This window comes from Pristiophorus japonicus, chromosome 1 (genome assembly GCF_044704955.1).
Source record: "Pristiophorus japonicus isolate sPriJap1 chromosome 1, sPriJap1.hap1, whole genome shotgun sequence".
Taxonomy (NCBI): domain Eukaryota; kingdom Metazoa; phylum Chordata; class Chondrichthyes; family Pristiophoridae; genus Pristiophorus; species Pristiophorus japonicus.
The window spans coordinates 291,581,762-291,607,563 of record NC_091977.1 but is presented as its reverse complement, the minus strand read 5'-3'; the positions used below and the strand labels follow the sequence as shown (position 1 = coordinate 291,607,563).

Sequence of the window (25,802 nt, the reverse complement as noted above, 5' to 3'; positions counted from 1 at the left end):
AAGTAAAGTATTAGACAAATTACTTAAACTTGATCACTGTGTACATCAATGATTTGGATATAGGACTGAAGGGAGTGATGTTCGAACTGGTATGGTAAATAATTTGGAGGACCAAAGCAAGCTGCAAAGGGATACTGATGAAATGGTGGAATGGACAAAAAAAAGTTGACAGATGGAATTCAAAGTGATTAAGTGTAAGGTGGTACACTGCAGTTAAAAAACTTAATAATTATACTTTGAATGGAGGAAAGCTGTGTGCTGTGGAAGAACAGATGGATTTGAGGGTTCAGGTTCATTAGAACTTAAAAGTAATACAGGTTTAACGTCGGAAATCCGGAGTTCCGGAATTCGGACACCAGCCGATCCGTGGCGGGGTCGTTCAGAATCCGGAAAATGTTCCGAAATCCATACCCGCCACCGGAGCTCCTCCCGCTCGGCGGGTCTGATTGACCTCCTCCTGCTCGGCCGCGGACCCCCTTCCCCCTCTTACCTGGGCCCGAAAGGCGTTCCGAAATCTGGAAATACTCAAAATCCAGAACGGCCTCGATCCCGAGGTTTCCGGATTTCAGACGCTCTACCTGTAGCTAAAGTGGATAAGGCCACAAAAAAACTAATAGAATATTGGTTTATATCAAAAGTTATTGCATGTAAAAGTGAAGTTGTAATAGTGAATCAGATTAAACCCAAGACCACAGTTGGAATACTGTGTGCAGTTCTGGGCCCTACGCTACAGGAAGGATGTTGAGGCAAAATACAGCACAAATTCACTAGGATGTTCCCTAGTTTCAGGAAATAGATAAATAAGCAGAGACTTACAAAACGGGCTGTTTTGATTAGAACAGAGGAGATTACAAAGTGAATTGATAGAGGTGCTCAAAACACTGAAGGGATAAGAGTAGATACAAACAGATGGTTTTAAATGATTAAAGAATCTAGTATGAGGGGACATATATATGCACAATATTAAATGTTTAGGGCAGAGAGCAGGAGATACTGCTCATATATACACAGTTGTGTGCCTCTGGAATGCACCACTGGAGTTAGTGATTGAAGCAGAGGTGAATAGGTGAAGATAGATGTTTGGTCATAGGTAATACTGCTTGTGTGAAGGATAAATGCCAACACAGACTGGTTGGACCGAACTTTTCCATTTTGTAATGTCTATGTAATTCTGTCTGGCTGGATGAGGTTAATTAACTTCTGATGGGGTCAGTCATTCATTCAGTTAGAACATAAGAACATAAGAAATAGGAGCAGGAGTAGGCCATACAGCCCCTCAAGCCTGCTCTGCCATTTAATAAGATCATGGCTGATCCGATCATGGACTCAAGTCCATTTCCCTGCCCGATATCCATAACCCCTTATCGTTTAAGAAACTGTCTATTTCGGTCTTAAATTTATTCAATGTCCCAGCTTCCACAGCTCTCTGAGGCAGCAAATTCCACAGATCCACAACCCACAGAAGAAATTTCTCCTCATCTCAGTTTTAAATGGGCGACCCCCTTATTCTAAGATCATGCCCTCTAGTTCTAGTCTCCCCAATCAGTGGAAACATCCTCTCTGCACCCACCTTGTCAAGCCCCCTCATAATCTTATACGTTTCGATAAGATCACCTCTCATTCTTCTGAATTCCAATGAGTAGAGGCCCAAGCTATTCAACCTTTCCTCATAAGTTAACCCCCTCATCTCCGGAATCAACCTTGTGAACCTTCTCTGAACTGCCTCACCAACACCTTATATAGCTGTAGCAAGACTTCCCTGCTTTTATACTCCATCCTCTCTGCAATATAGGCCAATACCATTGGCCTTCCTGATCACTTGCTGTACCTGCATACTAAGCTTTTGTTTCATGCACAAGTACCCCCAGGTCCCTCTGTACTGTGGCACTTTGCAATCTTTCTCCATTTAAATAATAACTTTCTCTTTGATTTTTTTCTGCCGAAGTGCATGACCTCACACATTCCAACATTATTCTCCATCTGCCAAATTTTTGCCCACTCACTTAATCTGTATGTCCGTTTGCAGATTCTAACATATGTTCAAATGCCAACATGCATCACCATCTGAGACACAGACAGCTTGGCCCCAGTTGTCATTTTTTACATCATCATACTTAAACTAAAATATTTGGGTGAAAGACAATGGGGTAATGTTTTAACCCACCAGGAGTGGCAGGATGGGCGGGGGGGGGGGGGGGGGGGGCAGGCAATTAAAATTTCAAAAATGAGAAACCTGCCTCCAAGTGTTCACTTCCAGTTTTAATGAAGGCGAGTTGGGAGGCCGGATGACTAACCTATTCTCTGGAGGTGGATTCCGAATTTAAATCTTTTAATAAGGCCGAGTGCCTCAGATTTTAGCTCCGTTTCAGATTTAACACCTGCGGGCCAAGTTTCCCAGGCCTCTGAACTTGGCAGCTGAAGGGAGGCAAGATCATCAGGATCCAACAGTTAAGTGCTTTTCCAACACTGCTTGTGGGCCAGGAGGAGCAGGAGTGTACCTCCCGGCCCCCCAAGCTAACCTGCTAATGTCTCCGTGATCAGACCAACACTATCCCACTCCACTCCCCCCGCCTGGTGATGCAGGCCTTCCCATCAGATAGCCTGACTCCCAATATGGCTATCTGCAGCCGGATCTCTGGACAACCGTGTTGCCCGGCCGCTACACCTCCCTCCCACTCCCGCCAAATAAATACTGGGCCAATAAGTAATTCAACTTACCCTGTTTTGCAGAAAAGAAGCTGGGATCCCTGTGGAAGTTGAGTCTACTTTGTAAATAACTACACAGTTGGGTCAGGCAACCTACAGCTTGCATCGCTAAATATTGTGTTCCATCTCTCCCAAATGCTAATTTTGTCAACAAGAGAAGATTCTAAAAGGGAAAGAAAAGACAGACTTGCATTTATATAGCACCTTTCACGACCACCACACGTCCCAAAGCGTTTTACAGGCAATGAAGTACTTTTTGAAGTGATCACTGTTGTAATGTAGGAAACGCAGCAGCCAATTAGCGCACAGCAAGCTCCCGCAAACAACAATATGATAATGACCAGATTACTGATGTTGATTGAGGGATATATGGATTTCCAGAAGGCATTTGACAAAGTCCCACATAAGAAACTGTTATCCAAGATAGAAGCCCACGGAATTGATGGCAAATTATTGACCTGTTTAGAAAATTGGCTGAGCAGCAGGAGACAGAGTACGGATAATGGGTAGGTACTCAAATTGGCAGGATGCGACTAGTGGTGTCCTCAGGGATCTGTGTTCTGCATACTCCCGTTCCTGCATTCCTATCCAAAAGACAGCACCTCCGACAGTGCAGCATTCCCTCAGTACATCATCATCATCATCATCATAGGCAGTCCCCCGGAGTCGAGGATGACTTGCTTCCACTCAGTGAGTTCTCAGCTGACTGAGGAGTCCAATTTAGGACCTACAGTCTCTTGTCACAGGTGAGGCAGACGGTGATTGAAGGAAGGGGTGGTTGGGGAGCCTGGGTTGACACACGCTCCTTCCGCTGTATATACTTGTTTTCTGCTTGTTCTCGGCGATAGGACTAGAGGAGCCCAGCGCCCTCCTGGATGCTCTTCCTCCACTTTGGGCCAGGGATTCCCAGGAGTCGGTGGAGATGTTACACTTTGTCAAGGAGGCTTTGAGGGTGTCCTCTGCCCATTTTCTCTGCCCAGCTGGGGCTCGGTTGCCATGTCGAAGCTCCGCGTAGAGCGCTTGCTTTGGGAGTCTCGTGTCAGGCATGTGGATGATGTGGCCTGCCCAACAGAGCTAATGGAGCGTGGTCAGTGCTTCGATGCTGGAGATGTTGGCCTGAGCGAGAACACTGCTGTTGGTGCATCTGTCCTGCCAATGCTGGTGGTACTTCTCCAGCGCTTTGACGTGTCTGTTGTATATATAGCTCCCTCAGTACTACATTGGAGTGTCAGCCAAGATTTTTGCGCTCAAGTCTCTGGAGTAGGATTTGAACCCCTCCCACCCCCCAACCTTCTGACTCAGATGCGAGCGAGGGTGCTACCAACTGAATTACGGCTGACACACGAGTTAAAATACTAGTGATTATGGTTAATTGAAAAAACAAGGAACTGTCCCAATGGATTAGCAAATGTATTTGGCAAGTAGCTGAGCCAAGCAGACCAGGATGGCAGCAGAGGTGCTACATTGGCTTCAGTGCCTGGGCTAGGCAAGGAAAAGCTCACATGAATAATTAACATGCCAATAGGTAGGAGATTGCAACCAAGCCAGCGAGTGAAGCAACATTACTTAATGCATTTCATTCAGGTTAGTCAATTAAGACTAGCAACTAGCCAGTTTCCAAGTATGATCCAACCTCAAAGTTGAAGAGCATCTGAAATTATTGATCTCTGGCCAAGCTTCTGACCTATCTCAGCTCTTCCTGAATTCTGTCCTAAATTCCACACTGAAGCTTAATTTGGCCATGTTATCTAACGCAACAAATCTATTCCAAACTAAAAAAATATCTCGGAGCTCGTGATGGGTTGTGGTAAAAACAAAACAATTTAGATTCATGATAGATTCATATTGCTAACCATCATAAGTCTCCCTCTTTTGTCCTCCTACAGATCTGTCTTGCTCAAGCAATGTGCAAAGTAGCAGAAAAAGGAACAGTTCATGATAATCATGAAAAACAATGCATATTTTAATGTTGTCTTTGAACAAAATCGGAGTTTGTCTCCACAGATATAAAATGACACTGCACCCTTATGTTAGCATATCAAGTGAAGCAGTTTAATACTTAGCTTTTGCTTGTTGAATGAACCACAAGCTTTTCCGACATGTCTCAAGATTTTATTTAAACCAAAATCCTGCAGACAAAAACATTTAGCATCTGGTTCTTCTAAACATTCACTTTTAATTTCAGAGAAAGCAGTAGCAGTTCATTCCCTATGAAATGTAATTATTGGCAGAGCACATCTTTTTAACAGATCTAATTTCAAATCATCATCGAATTGTAATTTCGCTGCTATATTAATCAGGATTTTTTAAATTTCTCAGGATGTGAATGGATGCTAGTAAGCTCACATTTATTGCTTGCCCCTAAATTTCCTTAAAGAGAAGGTAACGCAAATGGGCTGCCTTCTTGCTTGATAGCAATTGTTTTAATTTACTTTGGAGGATAAAAAGAGTCAACCATGTAGTGTGGGATTAGAGTTGCATGGAGGCCAGGTAGGGATGACACGTTCCACTCCCTGAAGGACATCAAATTTATTGAATTCAATTTCACAACTTGTCGAATAGTTTGAGCTCATGAGCTCTGGATTGCTGGTCCAATAGACAACCATGCCTGATTAATAATCACATTTCATTTAACAAGGTCAGAATATGGCTTTGGTTTCTCGATCATTATATAATCTAGCTCTGAAATTGGAAAGATTTGATTCTCACAGGATGGGACAACATTTAACCTATGACAATGAATAGTGAGTTTCTTACCTGGATGATCTTTGGGCGCTGAAGGAAGATCTCAGCTGGAAAATCCTGCATGATAACATCTTGCAGAAGCTCACAGGTATTGCGAATTAAGGTACGATTGCTGCTTTTCAGAGAGCTAGTAATAAAAAGTAATGTTTAGAGGCCAAAACATTTTCACCTTTTTCCCCATAACATATATTCTGGGTTTGGGCAGATAGTTTTACAAATGTAGGCACAGCAAGAGCCGTGTTGTGTAGAATTTCAATTTCATTTTTGCAGATACCTACGGAACTTGGCTAAGCGGCACACTTGTTTATCCTCAGGTGGAATGTCTCTATTCTGGTTTATAGAACACCAAGTGTGTAAACATTCTGTTTCAATTCATTGTAGAACAATTTAAGTTTCTAATTTGGAAATAAAAGCAATGGACATTACAACTGATCACATAAATAGCTCCTGATCTCAGTCAGTGTTTGTGAGGGTGTGTGGAGAAGAATCCTCAGAACAAAGTTTAGGTCCTTCCTTATACTGAGGAAGAGAAGAAACACACACAAACTATAGGTAGGTCATACTAGCCCACTTTTGCACATCTTACTTGGATACAGAATGATTTACACTCATTCCTGCAAACAGAAGCCTCTTTGCCAAGAATTTCTGTCATCACAGAACCTCTACACAATGAGACAATTAGTTCACTTCATTCAACTGGATATAGTACAAGGACAACGTCTCAGTTATGGTACAATATTAAGAGTGTTACCATATTGTGAAGTTTTGGCCAAGGCTAAGTAACTAACAGCAGGAATAATCACCCTGGAAACTTTACATAAAGTCTGTTACATTTACCACGGAGGCAAATCCATATTGGCGCAGATAATCTACAAAATATATTTTTCTTCAATTCTCCCTTTTTTCTATTCTTTGCATTTTTAATTGTTATTCGGCTTCAGTGGGAGTTACTGACAACTTATGTCAGCTGGGGAAAGCAATACCACAGACTTTACCACAACATAGCAGATCATGATGGTCAGGATCAGGTGGGCTGATCAGGATTGGATAACCTAGTAATTCTGAATTCTTACTTTTATGTGAAGATAATGCAAAACAATGCATTATTTCAATCTTCTTCTTTGGCAGTCCCTCCCCGCCGAGTCGAGGATGACTTGCTTCCACACTAAAATGAGTTCTAAGGTGGCTGATGAGACCAATGCGGGATCTACAGTCTCCGTCACAGGTGGGGCAGATGATGGTTGGAGGGACGGGTGAGTGGGGTGCTTGATTTGTCGTATGCTACCGTAGACTTGATTTGTCGTAGATTCCCAAAACAAGCACTCTACTCCGAGCTACACCACGGCAGGCGAGCCCCAGGAGGGCAGAGAAAATGTTTCAAGGACACCCTCAAAGCTTCCTTCAAAAAAATGTAACATCCCCACCGACTCTTAGGAACCCCTGGCCCAAGACCGCTCAAAGTGGAGGAGAAGCATCCAAGAACGTGCCGAACATTTCGAGTCCCTTCACCGGGAGCACGTGGAAGCCAAGTACAACCAGTGGAAGGAGCATACAACAAAATTATTTCAATCACACCTTTCAGGAGTACCAATATGCTTAAAAAGGACTAATTGTAGTGAATGGACACAAAAAGCCATGAATGACACACATGATCACTAGGTACCAAAGTCTATCTATCTCAATATGCCAGAGGCGGAGTAAATTGCTTAAATCATTTTAATGTTTTATACATTGGTCTGGATTTTCGGTGAAAACAGCAACGATATGAGAAACTTACCATTTTTAGGCTGAACTATCGGCCTTTTTGTCAGTAAGGGAGGCGTTGCACAAACATTCGCGGCGCAAAACACGAATTTCGGCAACTTTAGCTGGGAGCACTACAAGAGTGGCCTTGGGAGGAGGAAAGAAAACATTCCAAAAACATTTACAAGTCCCTTAACTATCTAAGTGCTGCAAAAAATATAAAAAATTAAAACTTTAACTTACGTTTTTTGCCAGTTTTCATACTTACCACTATGTTAGATCTGTCGCTATTCTGGGTGCAGCATACGGGTCGGGAGAATGCCGAAAGACCCAAACGAATCCAAGTCGGCGCACCTCTCTCCGGCGGTACTTCAAAAGGGCCGCCGCTAACAGGTACCCGAGGATCTCGCCCGGGCTTTGCGACCAGATTTTTGCGGTAGAGGGTCAAATCGTGGTGAAAATCCGATCACAAACCTGCCGAAAATCCGGCCCAATTAAAACATACAATCAAACACACATTGTCTATTTCCTTACCAAGCCCAGCTTTCTAAAACGGTTATCCTAAGAGAGTTTTATTTTTCAATGTTACTCATGTCATCATTCAAACTTGCCAAGACCTACCTCTCGTTTGATAAAAGAATATGCCTGTCTGTCACAGTCAGCGTCAACCAGGGGAAGGTGGAATACTTCAGACATTTCACTGCATCGTTAACTAAAAACAGAAACCAAAAACCTTGAAACTGCAGTGCAAAATAAATGGCAAAATAACCATTATCTATAATTAATACTAACAACATATTGGCCCAGAAATCCTAGCCTCCCCGGGACCGTGTGTATGGACCCAGGAAGGCATCGCAAAAGCCGGTTTGCAGCGCCCAATGTCAGATCCTCCGCATCTCAGGAGCGAGGACATTTGCATGGGCAAGATTGCGGTATTTACCCATATCTTGCCCAGCAAATGTCCTGAAAACTCTTGCGCCTGATAAAAGCAGGCACATAGCCTACAGGCGTATGAGTTTTAAAAACACACAAAAACATTAAAAATGACATTTAAAAAACACATTTTATTGTTAAAACCCTGCCCACTAGTGTTTATTTTAAACCATAATTTTTAAAACTTTTTTAAAAATCGGAATTTTTTTTCTCCAAGACATTTATTAACTTTAATTTCAATTAATTTTAATTACGTGAGGTGTTGTTTTTTTATTTATTGTATGTTTAGCACGTGTTTTTTTTTCATTAATAGCAAATGAGAACTCGTAGATACGGAGTTCTCATTGCTATTAATGAGAATGCTGTGGAATACTGTATCTGATTGGTTGAGCAGTCACACGTGACTGTACCTTCTGCATCCGAACCTGGAAGATGGGAGCACGCTTCGCAGCGCGGGAAGAGAAGGCCTCCCCACCGGAATCCCATGCACCTCCGGGAGAACCAAGTAAATTCGTAAAAATTCTAGTCAGAGGCATTTGTCTGAAAAAGCCTCCAACCGGAATTTCAGGGCCATTGAATACCCGCCAAAAAAAAAAAAGTGTAGAAGCTCAAAAAGCACATTACACAATATAAGAACATAAGAAATAGGAACAGGAATAGGCCATACGGCCCCTCGAGCCTGCTCCGCCATTTAATAAGATCATGGCTGATCCGATCATGGACTCCACTTCCCTGCCCGCTCCCCATAACCCCTTATCCCCTTATCATTTAAGAAACTGTCTATTTCTGGCTTAAATTTATTCAATGTTCCAGCTTCCGCAACTCTCTGAGGCAGCGAATTCCACATTTACAACCTCGAGGGAAGAAATTTCTCCTCATCTGTTTTAAATGGGCGACCTCTTATTCTAAGATCATGCCCTCTAGTTCTAGTCTCCCCTATCAGTGGAAACATCCTCTCTGAATCCACCTTGTCAAGCTCCCTCATAATCTTATACATTTCGATAAGATCGCCTCACATTCTTCTGAATTCCAATGAGTAGAGGCCCAACCTACTCAACCTTTCCTCATAAGTCAACCCCTTCATCTCCAGAATCAACCAAGTGAATCTTCTCTGAATTGCCTCACCAATACCTTGTATAGGTGTAGCAAGACTTCCCTGCTTTTATACTTCATCCTCTCTGCAATATAGGCCAATACCATTGGTCTTCCTGATCACTCGCTGTATCTGCATACTAACCTTTCGTGTTTCATGCACAAGTACCCCCAGGTCCTGCTGTACTATGGCATTTTGCAATCTTTCTCCATTTAAATAATAACTTGCTCTTTGATTTTTTTTCTGCCAAAGTGCATGACCTCACACTTCCCAACATTATACTCCATCTACCAAATTTTTGCCCACTCACTTAGCCTGTCTATGTCCTTTTGCAGCTTTTTTTGTGTCCTCCTCACACATTGCTTTTCCTCCCATCTTTGTATCGTCAGCAAACTTGGCTACGTTACACTCAGTCCCTTCTTCCAAGTCGGTAATATAGATTGTAAATAGTTGGGGTCCCAGCACTGATCTCTGCAGCACCCCACTAGTTACTGGAGAATGGACCATTTATCCCGACTCTGTTTTCTGTTAGTTAGCCAATCCTCTATCCATGCTAATATATTACCCCCAACCCCGTGAACTTTTATCTTGTGCAGTAACCTTTTATGTGGCACCTTGTCAAATGCCTTCTGGAAGTCCAAATATACCACATCCACTGGTTCCCCTTTATCTACCCTGTTCGCTACATCTTCAAAGAACTCCAGCAAATTTGTCAAATATGACTTCCCCTTCATAAATTCATGCTGACTCGACCTGACCAAATTTTGCTTTTCCAAATCACCTGGCCCCTTTTTCGCATTTCTACACTATTCTGTTTCAGACAAGGGGTGAGGAGAACATTCTGAGTCAAAGATTCCTCCACAGCCATTACCAATGTTTTACGGTATTGATGATGCGCCAAGAACCGGTATTTGCAAACTGTCAAAATGTCTTGACAGATCGCACGCATCCCCGGGAGAAGGACATTAACGAGGCAGAGATTTGGGCTATTTGCCCAACTCCTGCCCAGCGAATGTCCTTCAAATTCTTAAGCCTGGTAAAAGCAGGCGTTATAGGCTACTTTTACCAGTGGAAGAGTTTTAAAAGATAGGAAAATAAAACGTTAAGACAAATTTTTATATTAAAAACCCTGTCCATTAAGATATGTTCATTTTTACACCGCTTAAAATGTATTTTAAAAATTCAAAAAAATAAATTTGCACTATGTGGTGTTTTTTTTTTTAATTTATTGTGTTGTGTTTGTGTTTTGGAGGGTTTCTCATTGATAGTGATGGGAGCTCATACAAACGGAACTCACCATTATCAATGAGAATATTATATTGTGATTGGTGGTCCAGGCCCACGTGATCCCAGGTTGCGCTTACGTTCCTGGGATGTGAGAGCCCATACGCTGAGCTGCGAATGGAGGCCTCGGACCGTAAGTATATGTTTCTCCGGGACCACCATTTTGGTCGGAGGCGTCCGACCGCAGGAAGCCTCCGACCGCAATTTCTGGGCCAATGATTTTCTGCATCAGCACAACAATGAAAGTTATTGGCCCGAAATTTTCCGTCAGCGACAAAGTGAAGTCGTTCTTCCCCGGGCCCCGAAATACACTTCGCACAAGGATCTCATGATTCCTGTGTCGAGAACTTCAGGTTTTCCGACCTTCAATTCAAATCAACAGACTGCAATGGGAATTCCCTTGTGCGAGCTGCTGTGACATCAATGGGCTGTCTAAGCAGCCAATTAAAATGTAGAATTTTCATAGACAGCGAACAAGGAAGTGGGCAAGCTCTTAAAATTCTAACTTTTAAAAAAAATCTTAGAAAGAGTAAAACAAAGATTGGGGCTCTCGCATGAGGAAAAGGAAAACCTGAAATAACGACGGACAAACATTTATTTTAACAATTTTAAAAAGTTTAAGAATTTAAATTTTTATTAAAATGAAAAAAGTTCACACACGGCACAAAATAAAAATTAGTTTTCCAGGCCCTTAGCATTTGTTTAGCAGTAATAACAATGTCAAAACCCCGGTTACTCCTAATTCCTTTGGGTCTAAGTTTTAGTGGGGAATTTACTGCGGAAGAGCCGAAGTTTTCACCAGCTTCAATGATGTGGCTGATTACACAGAGTGCTGCTCAGAGAGTAGTTTTATACAATGCAAAAAGGGCATATATTACAAGACTGACAAAAATCTATTAAACATCTGAAAATGGGGCTGTTTGTGTGCAATGGATCTCTGCTAATATCTTGACTTTAAAAAGTTTAACATTGTAATGACTGGAAACTTGGTCCCCATTTGCACGACTGTGTGCTGAACCCTGATCTTGCAGCACTCAGCCCGAGCCTTGGCCTCCTTGTTCCTGCTGCTGTTTCACTGAAGCAATAGTATCTTAAAGTTTTTCAGTGAAGAAGGTGGAAGGAGATGACAATGCTGAAAACTCAATCTTCAAGACTCAATCTTCTAAAGGAAAAGCATATCTGAAAATATACAAGCACATAAGATTCTGGACAACTCACCAATTGCTTTCTGAGGCAGAACTTTGTTTGGTTTTACTTGACTGTAGTTGCTTCTCTGAAAGTAACCAACCGCTGTTTCTTTCTCCTCAAATGGAACAGGTGGCATAGCTGTAGAAAGGTTGGTTTTAAAAGTTGGATTTTTTTTTTACGCCCAATACAAGCTAGGTGTTTCAGATAGGTACCACATTGAGCAGCACTCGACATTTAAATCAGAACCTTACATCTCATCTACTAAGTCTCCCAAATCACTGAATTATCATCCAATAGCTTTTTTTTTTTAATACAGGTGATAATTTATGCAAGTCACTGATAAATTTTATTATGGACACACTTCCCAGAAGGTCAATTTATCACATTATGAGAAGGTAGATTTTTACTTTATGCATCAAAGGTCAGTCAATGATTGATTCTCATGCAATGTTAAAATGCACTTTCTTCCCTTTCCTGCCAGCTTACCATTGCAATTCTTGGTGCCAGAGCTGCCATCAGGAAAATGGTGGATGTTATCACCTGAGTGGATGTCACCCAATATCACGTGCCACAAACGTGACTTTAAATACAAATATCCCATTTTTGATAATGAGAACTCACACTATGAGCAGAATGATACCAGAGTAGGTCGTCATGACTGGCCTCGAACATTCATTTACTCTTCAAGCATTCCACACAAGATCTTTATGCCACTTCTAGGTGGACAGCTTCAAATGACCAGATCCAATAGTGAGTCATCCAAGCTCCAGTCTCCCAGTTTCTGGCAGCATACAATCTCATCAGATGTGTAACCTTGACATATTTTGAGATTGCTTTGACCATTTTTCCACAGAAAGGAGGCAGGCAGTAAAGCAGTAAGAGATGTACCAAATGAATTTAGGGTTTCACTGTCCAAAGACACTGGGATAGTACAGCAGGGAATTGGAGGACATGTAGCTGGGCAAAAACACCCAGGGGCTCAGAGAATGACAGACAGAGAGCTCAACCACCACCCCACCCGCCAACAGACTAAATTTCCTGGGATAATGTGTGACAGAACATAGCGGGGGGGGATTTTAACAGGAAAGAGTGGCTGGATGGGTGGTTAAGTGCGCTGAATTTGATAGTGCGTCAGGAAGCCAGCTTCCGCATTTCACTCGAAAACGTTCAGCTGCGAGAAAGAAACACCCTCGGGAGACGCGGGTAACCAATATAAACCTATTTAAAAATAAAAACAGAAAATGCTGGATAGAGTCAGCAGGTCAGGAAGCATCTGTGGATATTATATCCGATATTAAGGAGCGTGGGATCCACTTATGGGAATGACTGATGCCACTGAACCAAAAAAAATATCTAAGGCCTGCTTGAATTTGTAGAAAATCCTGTTTTGCAGCTACAACTTCCTTTATAAATGAACGTTAATGATTGGAATGGAAATTCGATTCAATGAGAAATCTCTATTCCAGCTTCTATTTTCCGCCTTTCATTGTGGCGGTTTGTGCACTCTATGCCAAGGTTTCATTATTGTTCTCAACAGTCACTAAGGTTTACTTTCAGTTGTAATAGTTTTTTTTTAATTCTTTATATACCCACAGGATATCACACTTAAAGCATATTCAGAGTCCCTCAGTGTCTTCATCAATATGCTTTAAGTGCCTGATGACAACATTAATATTACGAAGATGTCGGACTGGATTTTCGGCTTTTAGGATTTCAGAGCGCAATTCGCAGCAGAGCGCAAAAGTTTGCGCCGGGAAAAAGTTTGCGACCTTGTAAGTAATTTTCGTGAAAAAAATGCTCTGGAGGATTATTGGGGTTAAGTCAGGCATTGCATGACTAACTTTGTGCGCCAGACGCAAAACCTTTGGCATTGCAGGAGGCAGCCATTTTGCACATGCACTTTGAAATGATTTTTTTCCTCCTGGTTTCTTTTCCGGTCACAGATGCTAATGCAGGGCGCGGCAGCTTCCTGCGCACATGCACATTTAAACCGGCCCACTTCAGCTGAGATGGAGGAGCAGGAGGGAAGGCAGCACGCCAGGCGTTTCACCCATGAGGCCAATGAAGCATTGGTGGGTGCGGTGGAGAGGAGGTGGACCGCACTCCATCTTCGAGGGGGGGGTCCAGACCACTGCCTCCAGTGTTCAAGTGGATTTGGAGGGACATAGCACAGGAGGTATCTGTTGCAGATACTGTGCCCAGGACTGGCACACAGTGCCAAAAAAAGTTTAACAACCTTATGAGGTTCATCAGAGTGAGTACCATTTTCATCTATGCAAGCCTCCATGACTTCAAAGATAAATCTCACACTATCTGAATTTTCTCATGCTTTTTGTCCCTCTCTCGATGCATAACAGAAATGAAGGCTCACTTTGGCACCCTATTGACTTTGAATGATGTATGCACATTATTAACATCGTCCATCGCAACGCACTGCAACTGCTCCTATCACTTTCTATAAGATCCCTTGTTAGATTGCCTGTAACCTTCGAATACATACTGACGAAGCACATGCAAGATCCAAGCGGAATACACGGCAGCCTCTAGAACATTCATATAGTATGGCCTAAACTAATTTGGTAGGCATCTGTATCACAACAGCAGATGCATCCTTTTTAACACTTCACATTTTTATCTTTTCAGTCGAAGCACTCCCACAACCGGAAGGAGCAACTGCGGACAGGCGGGGTCCGCCACAAGCACTTCCTCTGACGGATGTGGAGGAGAGGGTCTCTGTCCTCATCAGAGTCATAGGTCAGACAGTTGCTGGGAGCAGTGCTGAGCCCCTTCAGATAGTGAGGGTAAATAAATGGATCGCGCAGCTCAAAACATTGCCGAGACATATAATGTAGTGGTGGACCTTCCTCATGTCACCCTGCTTCCTCCCCTGCTGCTAACCACTTGTCTGTTGCTTTCTACTTCCAGATGACCAGCCAGATGCGCAGCATTCCTTGAGGGAGCCCGCCACGTCAAGCCATGGTGCAGATGACGAGGAACTGGATGAGACTGCTCTGGCGGAGCATCCCAGCCCATCAGTTGTCCTATCGGGACTCAGTTCATCTGGGGATGAGGCTGACTTCCCGGGGTTTGACGATTCAGAGATTCCTGGCCCCAGTAGCATGCATCAAAGCAGTAATGGGGTGGAATCCCACAGGTCAGCTCTCCGGAGGGCGAGTCAGCAAAGTCGGTCTGCTAACAGACAGGCAGACATGGATCTGGACCCGGTGGAAATGCCCAGGGAAAGCACAGCGATGCATCCATGAGCTCACTGATGCATTGGGACAGATCCCCACGAGCATCGACAATCTCACGGTGGAGGTAGCGCGCAGATTGTCGGTGCGAGTGAGAGTCCAACGAAGCCATCATTGCCCACACACACAGGCTGATGGCCTCAAGCAGCAACAGTGGAGTTCCAGAGAGTGTGGAATGTGTCCTTGAGCACATAGCAGACTCGGGCGCATCACAGGCACAAGCTTTTCTTCAGTTTGGGCTAGTAATGCAGTCCATGTCTGCCTCCATGCTCTCTGCGTTCCCCACTGTCCCACAGGGAAGTGACGGTGCTGAAGCAGGCCAGCATGTTGATGCTTTACATCGTGCTCCGATTGCCATAGCCCAGCCCCGCCGGCGACAGAGTCACTCCAGGGAATGGGAGGTGCTGGCATTCCTCAGGACGACAGCATTCCAGCTCCCACCACTCACTCGCCAACCAAGCATCAACCACAGTTGACACCCGAGCCCGTGACTGGTAACGCCGAGGAAGAGGTGCCCCAGTTGGAAGCCCGGCCTTCCAGGCCAGGAGCTGGTCTCCATTGTCTGAGCCCCCAACACAGCAGCCTTACTGAATGCCCTGACACCACATTGAGCAGCAGGTAAGGGAGGGTGTTGAAGGGAAGGGGGGTAAAAGCATGGCCAAGAAACATTAAGGACTCGCAACAATGTTGTGCACTGCAGAATCGATTTTTAATTAATGTTACATATTGTGTACTGCTGGATGCAGTTCTTTTTATCTTAATGTTAGTCATTGCAGGATGCAGTATTTCTTTGATGTTAAGGTTGGAGAATGCAGTTTTGTGTCCATAAGTGCATAACCATTGAATAATTGTGGGCTTTGTGTTGGGGGAGGGGGGTTGATACTGTTGCATTTTTATTTAAATATTTATTTGAACTTAAACATTGCTGTCTTGTGTCTCATTTGCAGAGTAAGTGGTAGAATAGCCAGCATTGTGACATTGAACCGCAAGGCTTCGCTCAAACCTCTCCTTCCCCATTCAAGCAAAGTGGTCAGTGATGAGTTGACAACATAAGACTCTTGCAGTGGCTACATCTCCGCACTGCCTCCCCTGTGGTTGTGGTGGTCACGGTATGGGCTCGTGGGCAGTCCCTTCTTCCTCCTCCTGAGGTGGCCCTGCAATCCCCACTGGTATGTTGATGACTAAGTTGTGTAGCAGGCAGCACACAACAATGAACTCGGAGACCTGCTGAGGGGAGTCTTGAAGGCTGCCTCTAGAGCAGTCCAGCCATGGTAAGCGCTGCTTCAGCACGCCAATTGTATGCTCAATGATGTGACGGGTGGCTACATGGCTCTCATTATAGCGCTGCTCAGCTTCTGTGGTAGGGTTCCAGAGGCGGGGCCAGGTCGTATCTCTTGTCCCCGACCAGCCAGCTCTGACCTGGTCCTTGTCGCAGGAACGTTCGTGATACACTGCTCTCACACAATATGAAAGCATCATGTGTGCTCCCTTCATATCGGGCAATGACAGTGAGGATGCGCCGAGTGTGGTCGCAGACCAACTGGACATTTCAGGAGTCGTATCTCTTTCAGTCTCGCAAGACCTCAGCATTGTGTGTTGATGCTCACAGGGCGACGTGTCTACAGTCAATGGCATCCTGAACATGGGGAAGCCTGCAAAACATCCAAAGCCTAAAGCCCTCTCAGTCTGGCTATTCCTGCTCATTGGGAACTTGAAAGTCCATTCGCCGTGCATACTGTGCCCTTGCAACCTGGCTATCAAAGAGTTAACTCACATGCAAGTCCTGATTTAAACTGTAGACTCATGCAGCTTTCGGCACACAACCATAGCAGTCTCTGACAACTCTGATATAAAACGCTCCAACTCCTATTCAAAGATGCCGCTATTGCGCCTGCTGCACTACTGGAACGTCACGTATTTCCAGTTGGATCTTGGGGCGGCCGCTAAATCAGGCATAAGGCCTGAAAGTTCCACCCGGGGTGCTAGCGCAGCCTTGCACGACAATTGACGTCATCCTGACAGTCCAAACGGAGGTTGGGATGGTAGGTTTTGCGGCGGCATTAAAACTTATGCCAAAAGTTCTGGCTGAGTGCTAAATCCTGGACGCTCCATTTGACGCCCAGAAACACCTTTTGCCGCCCCTCCGCGTCGCAAAACAAGGCGCAAACTAGCAGAAAATTCAGCCCTTCGTCTTTATAAATGTCACATCAAGGAAGCGCTGCGCAAAATGCCTACATCCCAGGCTGCCATTAATTCGTAGTTTTAAAGCATATAAACATGGCAACGAGACAAATGCAACACACCTATCCACATAAAGAAGTTCAAAATGTTACAAAGGTACCTATGTAACAAGCTAATAGAATACATTCCGAGTATTAGCCACCTTAAGTTTAACACTGATCTGCTCAGGTTACCTTGGTCCTCAGAGGATTGCAGAGGCTGTGACCGATAGGCAATAGCTGGTGCCTCAACTATAGTATCAGGCAGTTTGAACAGATCATCCATAATCTCATCAATGCAGGCTTGTAGCTTTGGTTCCACATTGGGTCGCAGTTGTGCTAGAAATTCCAAAGCTCCAATTTCTCGGAATAGTTGGGCTACTGAAGAATACTTGAAATGGGAAAAGCAAAAGAAATGTTAGATTAACTATGTCATTCTTATTCTTCTTCATTTTGTGATTATAGTCTAAATTGATAAAGTACTTGCCAAAATCCTACAATGAAAAACACGAGCAATACTGTCCATTGAAGAGCTTTACCATGATTATATTAGGTCTTTTTCCCCCATCCCATGCAAGGTCTTTTTGGTTGCTGCTGACAAACCAGCAGTGACTACATTTAGAAATGAATCATTTTGCAATATCCTGACATCAGCATTGGTGCTTTATAAACATAAATTATTTCTTCTTTCATCTGAGCTTCAGTCAGTTCAATACTGGCAGAGGCAGGAGACACAACTGAATAATGAATAAGGAAACCCTTACATTTTGGGGGGGGGGGGGGGGGGGAGTTTCTGACCATCTTTATTATCCTATATTTTTTTCATGCATAAGATACAAATCACCATACTCTCAAAATACCCTCTATCCTTGCTACTAGATGTCAGCCTTGGCTCAGCGGTAACACTCTCACCTTAGTGAGTCAGAGGTTCATAGAATCATAGAAATTTATGGTACAGGAGGCCATTCGGTCCATCGTGTCTATGCCAGCTGAAAGAGAGTTATCCAGCCTAATCCCACTTTCCAGCTCTTGGTCTGTAGCCCTGTAGGTTACGGCACTTCAAGTGCATATCCAAGTATTTTTTTAAATGTGATGAGGGTTTCTGCCTCTACCACCCTTTCAGGCAGTGAGTTCCAGACCTCCACCACCCTCCTCTGGATGAAAAAAAGTTCTCAACTCCTTTCTAATCCTTCGACCAATTACTTTAAATCTATGCTCCCTGGTTATTAACCACTATGCTACGAGAAATAGCTACTTCCTATCTAGACCCCTCATAATTTTATACACCTCAATTAAGTCTCCCCTCAGCCTCCTCTGCTCCAAAGAAAACAAAGAAATCCATTCGGCCTATCCAATCTTTCCTCATAGCTAGAATTCTCCAGTCCCGGCAGCATCCTCATAAATCTCCTCTGTCCCTTCTCTCGTGCAATCATATCTTTCCTGTAATGTAGTGACCAGAACTGTATGCAGTATTAGAAACATAGAAAATAGTGCAGGAGTAGGCCAATCGACCCTTCAAGCCTGCACCACCATTCAATAAGATCATGGCTGATCATTCACCTCAGTACCCCTTTCCTGCTTTATCTCCATAGCCCTTGATCCCTTTAGCTGTAAGGGCCATATCTAACTCCCTCTTGAATATATCCAATGAACTGGCATCAACAACTCTCTGCGGTAGAGAATTCCACAGGTTAACAACTGTGAGTGAAGAAATTTCTCCTCATCTCAGTCCTAAATTGCCTACCCCTTATGCTTAGACTGGGTCCCCTGGTTCTGGACTTCCCCAACATCAGGAACATTCTTCCTGCATCTAACCTGTCCAGTCCCGTCAGAATTTTATATGCTTCGATGAGATCCCCTCTCATCCTTCTAAACTCCAGTGAATCCAGTCTCTCCTCATATGTCAGTCCTGCCATCCCGGGAATCAGTCTGGTGAACCTTAAGCTGCACTCCCTCAATAGCAAGAACATCCTTCCTCAGATTAGGAGACCAAAACTGAACACAATATTCCAGGTGAGGCCTCACCAAGACCATGTACAATTGCAGTAAGACCTCCCTGCTCCTATACTCAAATTCCTTAGCTATGAAGACCAACATACATATACCATTTGCCTTCTTCACCGCCTGCTGTACCTGCATGCCAACTTTCAATAACTGATGTACCATGACACCCAGGTCTCATTACACCTCCCCATTTCCTAATCTGCCACGATTCAGATAATATTCTGCCTTCATGTCATTACCACCGAAGTGGATAACCTCACATTTATCCACATTATACTGCATCTGCCATCCATTTGCCCACTCACCCAACCTGTCCAAGTCATCCTGCAGCCTCTCAGCATCCTCCTCACAGCTCACACCGCCACCCAGCTTAGTGTCATCTGCAAACTTGGAGATATTACACTCAATTCCTTCATCTAAATCATTGATGTATATTGTAAATAACTGGGGTCCCAGCACTGAGCCCTGCGATACCCCACTAGTCACTGCCTGCCATTCTGAAAAGGACCCGTTAATCCCGACGCTCTGCTTCCCGTCTGCCATCCAGTTCTCTATCCACATCAATACATTACCCCCAATACGATGTGCTTTAATTTTGCACACCAATCTCTTGTGTGGGACCTTGTCAAAAGCCTTTTGAAAGTCCAAATACACTACATCCACTGGTTCTCCCTTGTCCACTCTACTAGTTACATCCTCAAAAAATTCTAGAAGATTTGTCAAGCATGATTTCCCTTTCATAAATCCATGTTGACTTGGACCGATCCCAGTCACCGCTTTCCAAATGCGCTTCTATTTCATCCTTAATGATTGATTCCAACATTTTTCCCACTACTGATGTCAGGCTAACCGGTCTATAATTACCCGTATTCTCTCTCCCTCCTTTTTTAAAAAGTGCCGTTACATTAGCTACCCTCTAGTCCATAGGAACTGATCCAGAGTCGATAGACTTTTGGAAAATGATCACCAATGCATCAACTATTTCTCGGGCCACTTCCTTAAGTACTCTGGGATGCAGACTATCAGGCCCCGGAGGTTTATCGGCCTTCAATCCCATCAATTTCCCTAACACAATTTCCCACCTAATAAGGATTTCCTTCAGTTCCTCCTTCTCACCAGACCCTCGGTCCCCTAGTATTTCTTCTTTCGTGAAGACAGAACCAAAGTATTTGTTCAACTGGTCTGCCATTTCTTTGTTACCCATTATAAATTCACCTGAATCTGACTGCAAGGGACTTACGTTTGTCTTGACTAATCTTTTTCTCTTTACATATCTATAGAAGCTTTTGCAGTCAGATTTTATGTTCCCAGCCAGCTTCCTCTCAAACTCTATTTTCCCCCTCCTAATTAAACACTTTGTCCTCCTCTGCTGGATTCTAAGTTTCTTCCAGTCATCAGGTTTTCTGGCCAATTTATATGCCTCTTCCTTGGATTTAACACTATCTTTAATTCCCCTCGTTAGCCACGGTTGAGCCACCTTCCCCATTTTATTTTTACTCCAGACAGGGATGTACAATTGTTGAAGTTCATCCATGTGATCTTTAAATGTTTACCATTGCCTATCCACCATCAACCCTTTAAGTATCATTCACCAGTCTATTCTAGCCAATTCACGTCTCATACCATCGAAGTTACCTTTCCTTAATTTCAGGACCCGAGGGCCCAAGTTTCCGCCCTCTGGAAAAACAGTGTATCTCAATAAGGTGTGCCGACTTTCTGGAAGAAAAAGGACGCCGAAAACTTACCTTATGATTCTCCGGTTTCCATGGGAAGTCTTTGTGCTCGGCGTGGCGCAGCACGTGGTCGGGGGTGGAGCCAGGTCCCGGCGCTGAAAACAGTGGCGGGACCGCTGCACATGCGCGCTAGAGTGTGCGCACATGTGCAGTAGCTCCAGGCCCCCGAGGCTGCATGGGAGGGGCCCGACCCTATGGGCTCACAGGGAAGATCGGGACTCGGACCTCCCTCCCGTTCAGCCTCCCCCCCTCTCCCTCTCTTTCCCCCACCCCCCCTCCTCCCCTCTGCTCTCCCCCTCTCTTCTCTCCCACCCCCGCCCATTCCCCTCCCTCTTCTTCCCCCCTCCCTCCCAGTCAGCGACGGCCCGGCCCATTCAGCCTCTCTCCTCAGTTCTCCTCCTCGCTGTCAGAAACACAGACACTGGGTGGGGGGGGGCGCGTCCCAGCACGCTGTTGGAGGGCTCGAGGTGCTGCAGTAGGTGAGTAGAAATAATTTATTTATTGATTGATTTTTAAAATATTTTATTTTTACTTTTTTTTTGGATTGATTTATTGATTTATTTATCATTTATTATTGATGATGGCTCTTTATTTGTAAAAGTGAAGTGTCAGTATTAGACATATCGATTGCCTATGTATGTAACAAGTGCTTATGTAGGTACAGCACAGTTATAACGCTTGTAAATTTCCCTCCCGCCCCCCCCATCTTTCGTTCCCTGTGCCTGATTTATAAGTGTCGGCAAGGATTTTCTGAGCGTACAAAAATCTACACTTACTCCATTCTAAGTTAGTTTGGAGTAAGCTTTCGCTGCCTAAACTTGCAAAACAGGTGTAAGTGGCTGGACATGCCCCCTTTTGAAAAAAAATCTGTTCTAAAATGAAACTGTTCTAACTCACTAGAACTGGAGCAAACTAAATGCCGAGAATTGCAATTTCTAAGATGCTCCATTCTAAACTAGTTGCTCCAAAAAAATAGGAGCAACTCGGGTCGAAACTTGAGCCCCAAGTCTCTGAATTAACTGGGATTCTAACTGTAGCCTAACTAGTGCTTTTTAAAAAAAACAGTTCAAGCATAACCTCCCTTCTCTTGTATCATATGCCATGGCTAATAAAGGAAAGTATTCCATATGCCTTCTTAACCACTTTATCTACCTGTCCCGCTACCTTCAGGGATCTGTGGACATGCACTCCAAGGTCCCTCTGTTCCTTTTCACTTCTCAGTAACTGTAAGGGATAAATTGTAGCAGACAGAAAGGTGGTGAACTAATCAGTATTAGACATATCGATTGCCTATGTATGTAACAAGTGCTTATGTAGGTACAGCACAGTTATAACACTTTAAAATTGTATCCTGAACCTTAGTTAACTCTTAAACAGCCAAAGTCACCAGTTACAATTTTTATTAGAAGTCTCTGAGGAAGAGATAAGGAAGCCAGTATTTTGGAACAGTTACTTTCGGCAACATGTAGACTGGGCGAGAGGGCAAATAATGGAACAACACAATGATGGGAGATGGACAGTTGCATATACCACTCAGAGCCAGTCTAATAAGAGTCAACAAATCAATTTAACTCCGCTGATAGCAATAGATCTATTGATGATTTTGTAGGAGGATAGCTCCTTTCCAAAGCCTGTATAAATTATACTCAAAACCTCATGTATTTCGGAGTTTCCACGACTGAACCTTCCCGTGCATTGCTTGAAATAAAGCCAGTAAACCTGAGGTTTCATTTGTTTACTTCCAGAGGGCGAAGGGCGAGGTGTCAATTATCTATATCAGGTAATCCGCCCTGAGGGAGAGAAGCCTCCTTTTTACCCCTACAGTAACCTACCCATTTATTGTGTATTCCCTTGCCTTGTTAGCCCTCCCAAAATGCATTTCCTCACACTTCTATGGATTGAATTCCATTTGCCACTTTTCTGTCCACCGAACTAGTCAATTGATATCTTCCTGCAGTCTACAGCTATCTTCACTATCAAACACACAGCCAATTTTTGTATCATCTGCAAACATCTTAATCATGCCCCCTACATTGAAGTCTAAATCATTGATATATCAACCACAAAAAGAAATAGACCTAGTACTGAGCCCTGCAGAACCCCATTGGGAACAGTCCTCCAGTCACAAAAATACACATCGACCAATACCCTTTGCTTCCTGTCACTGAGCCAATTTAGGATCCAACTTGCCACTTTACTTGGATCCCATGGGCTTTTCATTTTCTGACTTGTGGAACCTAGTCAAAAGCCTTGCTAAAATCCATGTAGACTAAATGGGTTCAAGCCCCTTTCCAAAGACTTGGGCACATAATCTAAATTGACACGTCAGTGCAGCACTGAGGGAGTGCTGCATTGTCGGAGGTGCCATCTTTCAGATGAGACATTAAACCGAAGCCCCGCCTGCCCTATCGGGTGGACATAAAAGATCATTTGGCGCTATTTGAAGAAGAGCAAGGGAGTTCTCCCAGTGTCCTGTCCAATACTTACCCCTCAACCAACATCACCAAAACAGATTATCCGGTCATTAATTTTATTGCTGTTTGTGGGGCTTTGTGCGCAAATTGGCTGCAACATTTCCTTACATTACAACAGTTGACTACACTTCAAAACGTAATTAAAAATACTGCAGATACTGGAACCTAAAATAAAAACAGAAAATGCTGGAAATCTCAGCGGGTCAGGCAACATCTCTTCCCTTCCCTTCCTCGACTTGTGTATCCATTTCTGGGGATAGGCTATCGACCAGTATCCACCAAAAACCAAATGACTCCCACAGCTACCTGGACTACACTTCCTCCCACCCCGCATCCTGTAAGGACTCCATTCCATTCTCCCAGTTTCTCCGTCTCATCTGCTCGGACGTCGTCACCTTTCACACTAGTGCTCTGACACGTCTTCCATTTTCCTCAACCAAGGATTCCCCTCCGCCGTGGTGAATATGGCCCTCAACCGTGTTCGTTCTATTTCCTGCACCTCTGCTCTTACCACTTCCCCCCACTCTCAGAACCACGACAGGGTTCCCCCCTTGTCCTCACCTTTCACTCCACCAGCCTCCACATTCAACGGATCATCCTCCGCCATTTCCACCACCTCCAGCGTGATCCCACCACCAATCACATCTTCCCCTCCCCTCCCAGCATTCCAAAAGGAGCGCTTCCTCCGCAACATCCTGGTCCATTCTGCAGTCATCCCCAACACCCCCTCCGTTCAGTCTGTAAGCGTGACCCTGAGCTTCCAGTCACCTGTCATTTTAATTCCCCGCTCCACTCCCATTCTGACATCTCCATCCTCGGCCTCCTACACTGTTCCAATGAAGCTCAACACAAGCTCGAGGAACAGCATCTCATCCTTCGTTTAGGCACTTTACAGCCTTCTGGACTCAACTTCTGCCATTACCATTTCAATTCGGCCCATCATCCCTTTTGTCTCTCTAATCTCTCCTGCCTTCCACCCTATCACAGACCTCCCCTTTTGTTTTTTCTTCCCCTCCCCCTTTCAATGCTCTTTAAGAATCTGTTCTTTTTGAACATTCACCAGTTCTGACTAAGGGGTGTCGACCTGAAACGTTAACTCTGTTTTTTGCTCCACAGATGCTGTCTGACCCGCTGAAATTTCCAGCATTTTCTGTCAAAAAGTAATTTGTTGGCTGTCATGCATTTGGGAAGTCCCATGGTTGTGAAAGATGCGATATAAATGCAAATTTGTTCTTTCTTTACTAGACTTATCTTATGTCTTTATAAGGTCTCACTCAAGTCTTCGAAAGGGGTACGTGAAGAATTCAAACCTCATATTACTTCAAAAATATTAAGCAAAAACAGAACAAGTACATAAGCAGCAGTCATGTAAACTGTATACTTTGATTGGTGGTACACTTTGAGAAGGAGAAAAATAGGTGAAATAGATTAAGGCTGGAGAGGTATAATGATCATTGTAATACTTTCATATAGTTAACCTGGAAGTACATATTTAGCCATCACATTCCTGGTGTATGATCCAGATTCCCCCAAAATGTAGGTGTACATCACCCTCAATACCTATCCTCAAGGTCCTTTGCTAAAGTTTTGGAAAATAGTTGGAGTTCACTGCAGTTCAAAAAGAAATCTAAACCAGAACAGCCAAGTAGGGATTTCACAACATGCTGTAAATCATACAGTCTATTCCACTGACTACATAAATCACCAGGCTTATAGGAACAGTGATGAAGCCAACCAGAGTTCGCTATTGGCAGGCCTCAACACTGAGCAACATTGCCCGGATTGTAGGTGGTTTTCTCGGGCATACCGCAAAAGCACCTCCTACAAGAAGTTCTGGACGATAGGGATTATATGGACAGATCAGCCTCAGATACACGTTTTTCAGGCTCAACCGTATTGTGTTTAATAAGATTAACAAAACCACTCAAACAGTGCAAAACAGTACAACCCTGGCTTATCCAATAAGCCCTGCCGTGCTAAGTTACCACGGCTTAATAAAAGAACCCTCCAGTGAACTAAACTAACACAGGACCACTCCCTGTACTAAAACCCCTTGGGTTTGGTTGGGACTTACAGTCACTCCCTCACACAGCTAAGTGGTCTTGCAGATGTGTAGGCGCCGGCAATATGCTTACCCTGATTGCCCGTTGTCTCACTTGCAGCTTCTTCCTGTACGTCTCGCTCCTGGTTCCATGCCACCGACGCAGTATCCAAGTTCCAGTTTGAGTCGAGATCCATTGGTGAGGGTTGAAGAGCAGCGGTCAGCTGCTGGCGGTGTTTCATTGAAAAGAAGACAGCTTCGAACTTGAGCTTGAACTTCAGCTTACCAGAGCTTCCGCTTGAGCTTTTTCTTGATTTTTCTTGAGCTGGAGCTTCTTATATCCTCAAAACCCATCACCTTTCCTCCCACCAATACTGACCGATGGATT

At 44.1% G+C, this 25,802-nt stretch overlaps 1 protein-coding gene across 3 annotated transcripts in view; it reads right to left on the bottom strand.

The window, feature by feature from the left end:
• The window catches only part of rttn (rotatin), a 422,229-nt gene that overhangs the window by 387,474 nt on the left and 8,953 nt on the right, over positions 1 to 25,802 (bottom strand). For all 3 annotated transcript variants that reach the window (XM_070888469.1, XM_070888467.1, XM_070888468.1), the window contains exons 3-7: positions 17,358 to 17,553; positions 11,723 to 11,830; positions 7,816 to 7,906; positions 5,464 to 5,578; positions 2,719 to 2,869 (exon numbers count right to left, since the gene is read on the bottom strand). In XM_070888469.1, the coding sequence (XP_070744570.1) occupies positions 2,719 to 2,869; positions 5,464 to 5,578; positions 7,816 to 7,906; positions 11,723 to 11,830; positions 17,358 to 17,553 (661 nt within the window). The remainder of the gene's footprint in view (positions 1 to 2,718; positions 2,870 to 5,463; positions 5,579 to 7,815; positions 7,907 to 11,722; positions 11,831 to 17,357; positions 17,554 to 25,802) is intronic.